The following is a 7467-nucleotide window of genomic DNA, read 5'->3' on the forward strand; positions in this document are numbered from 1 at the left end:
GGGGAGTTTTATTCTCATAGTGCAGGTAGTAAGCAGGAGAATAGCTAAACGGGGTCTTGGCTGTCAACGAATGACGCATGCGAAAACAAGAGGAAGTTGCTGCGACCTGTGACTTGAGGATAAGAACTAGACGCCCGCGCAGAGCGAGAGGGGCCCTCAATATTTGTCGTGTACCACAATTTTTCGAGAGGGATGAAAATAGAAATTCGTTTGACGTTTCGTTCTTACAGCCCGGTCATATCCGGCGCGTGCATAAATGTAGAGGTGCTAAATGTAATTACGAAGAGAAGCGGCGCTCCAATATAGACTCCAAAATTCTCGTAGAGATTAACAGGGCTAACGAAGTGTAGTGCGTAGTAATAGCTGAAGAATTTATGAGAAATGTAACTCAAATATGTTTCGCCCGAGGTATGCGAGGGAGGAGGGGACGAAGTACAGCATATGAATAGTGGTTATAGGTAACAGGGCGTTTCCTAAAACCATCATAAGCATGCGTATGCGGCCGCGGAGTGGCGGGGTCTATGTTTATCGAGACTGGCAGATCCCGAGGAAATGCGAGCAATTCCTAGCTGTTTAGACGCATGTCTTGCTTGCTACTGTGAAAACAGAATTGGTGCAGCGGCATTACGTCAGCTATCGTACTACTGTGGGTGCCTGGAGCTTCAAATACCAATTTTGGAACCGCCCCCCCAGCGAGATATTTACTTGTCGAGTCATTTAAATTTAGTCGACGCATTACACATCGACAGCTGAGGCAGTACGATAAAGCCATTCGCAGCTTAAGTGTGAAATTATTAAAATTTTAAAATGACTCTTACATGAATGCCGATTGCAGAAATACTAGCACAAAATCAAGCAGAAAAAGTACTTAATATCAGTGGCAAGCATTAGAAGACAATGAAGAAGTATATAACAAAATAACACACAGGAAGCAGTACATAAAATAACCTGAAACAGTACAACTACAAGAAAAAACAACACACGGACAAGCAGTAAAAAACAAAACTATACCTGAACAAGCAGTACCTACAAGAACATAATGCAGCTCATGACAAAATAACACAAGGACAAGAAGTACAAGACAAAATAACACGTGGAAAAGCAGCAAAATACAAAATAACACACTGACTAGTAGTACAAGACAATAAAGAAGCACAGAAGAAAAGCACAAAAAATCAGTACAAGACAATTAAGAAGAAACGAACACAATAACACACTGACAAGTAGTACAAGACAATACAGAAGTACAGCACACAATAACACAAAGACAAGAAGTACAGAACAAAATAACACACTGACAATCAGTACAAGACCGTGAAGAAATACAGGACAAAATAATACAAGCAGAACCTACAAGAACATAAAGAAGCACAGGACGCAATAACACAAAGACAAGAAGTACAGAACAAATAACACACTGACAATCAGTACAAGACACTGAATAATTACAGGACAAAATAATACACGAACAGGATGCAAAAGGCGATAAAGAAGTGGCAGCTTTACTAAGCACCGCCTCGCGCGTTTCGCGTACCGACGTCGTCGCTGACGTTCAACCTCGTGGACGCCGTCATGACTCCCGCCTTGCGAAACTCCGTGTCGTCGTACTGCGCGGAAACGCCGATCGAATACGACGTCATCGGCTGCAGGCCGGAGAAGGACGCAGAGTTCGACAGGCCCGTCACTCGCTGCAGTTGCACTGCATAATCTTTGAAAAATCTGATTTCTCTCGGGAGATATTGCGCATGCGCGCGCACCGTGTTAGGCGTGCAGTGCCGTCTGAGGCAAACTTCATAATATAGCTTGCTGAGGTGGAGATGGGATGGAAGACTGAAAAAATGCGACAGGGAAGATAGCTGGGGGCGGTAGAAGAAGAAGGAGGCTGAGCGAGGGACAGCGGAGGCAAGGGGAAGGACACGAGGGAATAAAGTAGGTGTTTTCTACCCTACATGCTAGGGCGCTCTCCCAATTATAAACACATGTCAACTAATAAAAGTCTATTAGGGAAATCTATGCTGAGATAGCCCCTAACTATTTTAAATACATATTCACCACAAAATATAACTCATCTGGTGAGATATTGCGCATGCGCTAACACACTAACGTAGCCGTATTGTGTACTGGCTGGTATACGCAACGGACACCTTACATGAAAGTTCTTCCCCCTATTTGTTAAATGATGTCTACTGATGGAATGTTATCATGTAAATCTATACTAGGATAACCCCTCTTCATTATAAATGCATAATCTTTGCAAAATCTGATTTCGCTCGGGAGATATTGCGCATGCGCGCGCACCGTGTTAGGAGTGCAGTGCCGTCTGAGGCAAACTTCATAATATAGCTTGCTGAGGTGGAGAGGGGATGGAAGACTGAGGAAATACGGCAGGGAAGATAGCTGGGAGCGGTAGAAAAAGAAGGCTGAGCGAGTGACAGCGGAGGCAAGGGGAAGGACGCGAGGACATAAAGTAAGTGTTTTGTACCCTACATGCTAGGGCGCTCTCCTAATTATAAACACAGTTGTACTGATAAAAGTTTATTAGGGAAATCTATGCTCAGATAGCTCCTAACCATTTTAAATGCATATTCACCACAAAATATAACTCCTCTGGTGAGATATTGCGCATGCGCTAACACACTAACGTAGTCGTATTGTGTACTGGCTGGTATACGCAACCGGGACCTTACTTGCAAGGTCTTCCTCCTATTTCTTAAATGATGTCTACAGAATGGATGTTATCATATAAATCTATGCTAGGATAACTCCTCTTCGTTTTAAATTCATAATCTTTGCAAAATACGATTTATCTCGGGAGATATTGCGCATGCGCGCGCACCGTGTAAGACGTGCAGTGCCGTCTGAGGCAAACTTCATAATATAGCTTGCTGAGGGGGAGAGGGGATCGGAGACTGGAGAAAGGCTACAGGAAAGATAGCTGGGGGCGGTAGATAAAGAAGGAGGCTGAGCGAGGGACAGGGGAGGCAAAGACATGCGTCTAAACAGAGGAATTGCTCCGACCTGTGATTGGAGGATAAAAATAGACCCCGCCCACTCCCGCCGCATACGCTATGCTATGACTGGTAGGAACGTGTACTAACTATCATATGGAGCGAACAATTTGAGTTACATTTCTATAAATTCTAGCTATTATAGACACATGTGTTAGCCTTAATCTCTGTGAATTTTGAGTCTATTGAAGCGCGATTAGTCTAATTAATTAGCAAATATGCACGCGCGGATATGACCGGTGAAACGAAACGTCACGAATTCTATTTTCATCCTCCAAAAATGGAAAAGTGGGCGGGGTCTATTTTTATCCTCCAATCACAGGTCGGAGCAATTCCTCTGTTTGGACGCATGTGAAGCAAGACCGTTTGGATTCTGTAACGCACTATGAGAAAAGTCAGTAAAACTAAAAGGTGTAGTTTCGAGAGACTTTGCTGTCATTAAAATGGATGAAGAATTTTAATTGAACATTAATCCTCTGCTGCTTCGTTATATATGCGTAGTTGACATTACTGTATAAATACCCAAGTAGGGTCGTATGTATCCCTGATAATTAGCCCATAATGAATTTAGACTAATTTCTATCGGTGTCGTTTGTACGTTACAGCAATTTACGTCTCAGAAGATCACATATTGAGATTGGAGGAAACAAACAACTTCGGAATTCGTTCAGACGACATCTGGGTCATTACGTACCCTAAGTGTGGTGAGTTGTCATCTAACCAGCACGCACTGTAGAGTGCTAACAACATACACATTTAGCTCGCAGAATTGAACTTGCCTGTCTAATCTGATGATATTTCAAATGTAATTGAAACCCTATACGTTATCGCTCAGGTAATAGTTATTTATATTGGTTTTACAGATTGAACAGTGGCAATATGATGTAATAGGGTAAACTGCTTATATATGCATATATGCACGTAACCACTTCCCTTGATCAAACTCTACTATCAGGGCCGGGGGGCAGTGGCGGATCCAGGATTTCAAGTAGGAGGTGAGAAACAGGTGGACGGTCTGGGGGTCCTCTCCCACAGAACATTTTGAAATTGTAGATCGCAGGAGATGGTATTTGAGGCGCTTTTGAGTACATGTACAGCCTTCATTCTGACTACGACAATTCTCTTTTAGTAGAACTTTTGTTTTGGTTTTGGCTCCAAAATCTAGGTGGGGCAGCTGCCCCCCGCAGGCTACGGCCCTGACTATTAAGCAATAGGAAATCTTCGTGATGTTAATGACGTAGAACGAAAATATCACATTTAATCGATCACCAATCCTGGCAATAAATATTTACTTATATTAAGCCACGGTTAGAGATACGTATTCTAATGCGTGAGTGAGTGAGTGCTCTCACTTTGAAATCAATATGCCTCGTTTCCAATTATGAATCTCTACGCTGCCGCGAGTAATGAGGAATCAATATATTGCTGTCCAGGTACCACATGGACGCAGGAAATCGTATGGCTCGTATGCAACAACGCCAACACAGAAACGGCCAACACTGTAGAACTGGATACACGCTTCCCGTTCTTTGAGTACCCGTTCAGTAATCAGAGGCCTGCGATCAGAAAGATGCCCTCGCCACGTCTAATTAAGACTCACCTCGCACTACCTGTACTGCCTCACCAGATAAGGGGAAAGAAGCTAAAGGTAAGCCAAGAGTCACGCTCCTCCAACATGTACTTACTGTCTCACTGTGACGTGCCTCACGCCTCACTCAGTAGCAACATTGCTGTGTTACGTATAGTAAGTGCAGGCTGTAGTGATAAATAAGTTGGTCAATCGACACTTTATATCCTTCGATATTATTGTGTCAGCTTCGAGTTGTAGCAGCCACGGCAAGGTCCTAACCATCAAATGAGTACTGCCACCCCGAGGCAATAATTAATAATAAATCAATCACACGTGTGTGTTCCCACAGATTATCTACACGATGAGAAATCCAAAGGACACTTGTGTTTCAATGTACCACTTCTTAAAGATGCTAACGCACTTCAACTACAAAGGCAATTTCGAAGAGTTTGCAAAGGAGTTCTTTATGGGTGTCACTGGTAAGGGTAATGGATATTGTGGGTAAGCAGCTGCTATGAGGCTATGAGTATAATCGTACATAGATTTTGCTGTACATGTTAGTTTAAAATCTCATTAACTACATGCCTATCCACTATCCAACTATCCACATCATTTGCAGTTGGTCACGGATCTTTTTGGGACCATCACCTTGACTACTGGAGGCTAAGAGACGAATGGAATATGCTTCTGCTAAAGTATGAAGACATGATTACGATAAATCTCACTTCAGTATTCAGTTTACTGTAGTTCGCAATGGCTTTCTGTGCTTACCAATTATATTATTCAATATTCTTAGTTGATAACAAAACACACAACGTGATAACTACGAAAAGAAAGTGTGACCTGTATATCTGCTTTAATAACAGGTAACAACAGACTTGCAAAAAAGCACAACGTCTCTACGTTTGTATGACAGTAGAGTTAAGTGCCTACAAAAAGCCAGACTAACCTATGTATCACTATGCAAAATTCATACGGAACTGAGTGATAAATATGGTCTAATTCTCCTTCACTCACTGTTTTCCTGGTGATATTACAAACCTAGAATCTGAACAAGGAGGTGAAGAGGATAGCGGCATTCCTGGATAAGGAGCTAACTGAGGAGCAGGTGCAAACCATCGTCGAACACTGCACGTTCAAGACGATGAAGGACAATTCTGCAAGCAACAAATCTCATCTGCAGAACATTGGATTCACGAAAGCTGGGATGGGCGTTTTCATGTGCAAAGGTTAGCAGACACACTACCATTCGTAGTGTGTAACTGTGTTCATTTCATTGCAAAGCAAGTATCAAGCAGCAGCTTTGTATCACCAGCAATATCGGTACATACCGGGAGCATTCAGATGTACATAGACGCTATGCGCCGCTAGTTATGAGTCTGTTAAGACAAAACTTACATGCTGGAATGGGCGTTTTCATGTGCAAAGGTTAGCAGACACACTACCATTCGTTATTATGGTTCATTTCAGGTTTCATTTTCAGAGAAAGCAAGACATCAGCGTTATTGATATAATTGCCCTTGAGAGAAGAAAATGCATTTTGCTGTAAGCCTGCCACAAATTAACCTCGGTTCACTACATCCACAGGAAAAATTGGAGACTGGAAGAATTACTTCACTCCCGAGCTGAACGACATGGTGGACCAACTGAACAAGAAGTGGCTGGAGCCTGATGGACTAACGTTCGACTACGAGTAAACACTATATCTAATGTAGGACTTAACTACCGGACGCCCAGCTCCCAAGCTACGCGTCCGGTCATATATTTCTTATGTGAACACAACTATATTTTCTCAGTAAAAAACAATAAACAATATCAAAAAAACGTGTTTTTGTAACTTTGAAGCAATAGTAAATCCAGTAAAATCAACGATTTGAATGGGGGTGTGGCCTAATCGTGACGTGGATATCTAATGTGGGACTTGATGACAACTAGTCCGCAATGCAGACGTAAACTCCGCTTTGCTAATCTGAGGGTGCGGGTTTATCTGGGGTCCCTGACCCCATTACTGGGGTCTGCGTCGGCTCGGACTAGATGACAACAGGCAACCTCCAGGTGTTACTACCTAGCAACTACTTAGCTGACTCGAGGCTAATTGTACCAACACATAAGCGATGTGAACGAATGGGAAATACAACGTTAGGACGTTGGGAGAAAAGTGCTGTTGAAAGTGACGTCGTCGCATCGAGACTGCAGAAACCAGTTGTAGATATAACCAAGTGTACACTAACAATAGTAACATGCATAATGTACTAAATGTGCAACAATAATTAATAATAACAACAATATGTATATAATTTAAGTACAAATAAGATGTACGCAACATTGGCATTTGCTGGGCTAGGCAGTTTACTGTAACTAGGAAAAAGAGGAAAAAAGCTCTCATCACCCCCAGAGAGTGGTAACGCAAAAGAGAGTAGTCCTAAATTTTTAAAAAATGTAGGAAAGTAAAAAAAATGTTTCAATCCGATATCAATTTGGCTTTTTAGAACAAGCTCGTACATCAAATACAGTAATTCGTACTACCAAGCGGCCTCCAGATCTATATCACACACTATATTAAAAATTCTCGTAACTTTTCTCTTAACTTAAGAGAGCCTAGACCCTCCCTTAACTTTAATATTAAGTTGAAAATAACACATTTACACTACGAATTACAATTATAGTGATATTATATTTTATAATAATGAATAAAATGTGTGTTGAAAAACTTCTTGAAAAAAACGTCAAAATCATTAATTATCTACCGCTAATAAAACAAAACAATACATTTACAAATGACGTATGGCATTTGTTCTCTTGTTTTAAAGGTTTGCAACGCTAAATTTTGCACAAGGGAGAGATAGGGATCCGCTAGAGGGCGCGTTAAGCGCCAATAAAAACGGCTCT

The 7467-nt window shown here is 41.9% G+C and overlaps 2 protein-coding genes across 2 annotated transcripts in view; one reads left to right on the forward strand and one right to left on the reverse strand.

The window, feature by feature from the left end:
* Positions 1-1703, reverse strand: part of LOC106816291 (multiple epidermal growth factor-like domains protein 9) — a 16780-nt gene extending 15077 nt beyond the window's left edge. The window contains exon 1 of the mRNA XM_014820874.1: positions 1535-1703. Coding sequence (XP_014676360.1) covers positions 1535-1640 — 106 coding nt within the window. The 5' untranslated portion in view covers positions 1641-1703. The remainder of the gene's footprint in view (positions 1-1534) is intronic.
* A 2686-nt stretch (positions 1704-4389) lies between these two features.
* On the forward strand, positions 4390-6275 carry LOC106816292 (sulfotransferase family cytosolic 1B member 1-like). Its single transcript, XM_014820875.1, has 5 exons — positions 4390-4656; positions 4928-5057; positions 5198-5292; positions 5624-5807; positions 6166-6275. Exons 1-5 carry the CDS (start codon positions 4390-4392, stop codon positions 6273-6275), a joined length of 786 nt encoding a protein of 261 aa, XP_014676361.1.
* The last annotated feature ends 1192 nt before the right edge of the window (positions 6276-7467 follow it).

This window comes from Priapulus caudatus, unplaced genomic scaffold (assembly GCF_000485595.1).
Source record: "Priapulus caudatus unplaced genomic scaffold, Priapulus_caudatus-5.0.1 Scaffold1338, whole genome shotgun sequence".
Classification (NCBI taxonomy): Eukaryota; Metazoa; Priapulida; class Priapulimorpha; order Priapulimorphida; family Priapulidae; genus Priapulus; species Priapulus caudatus.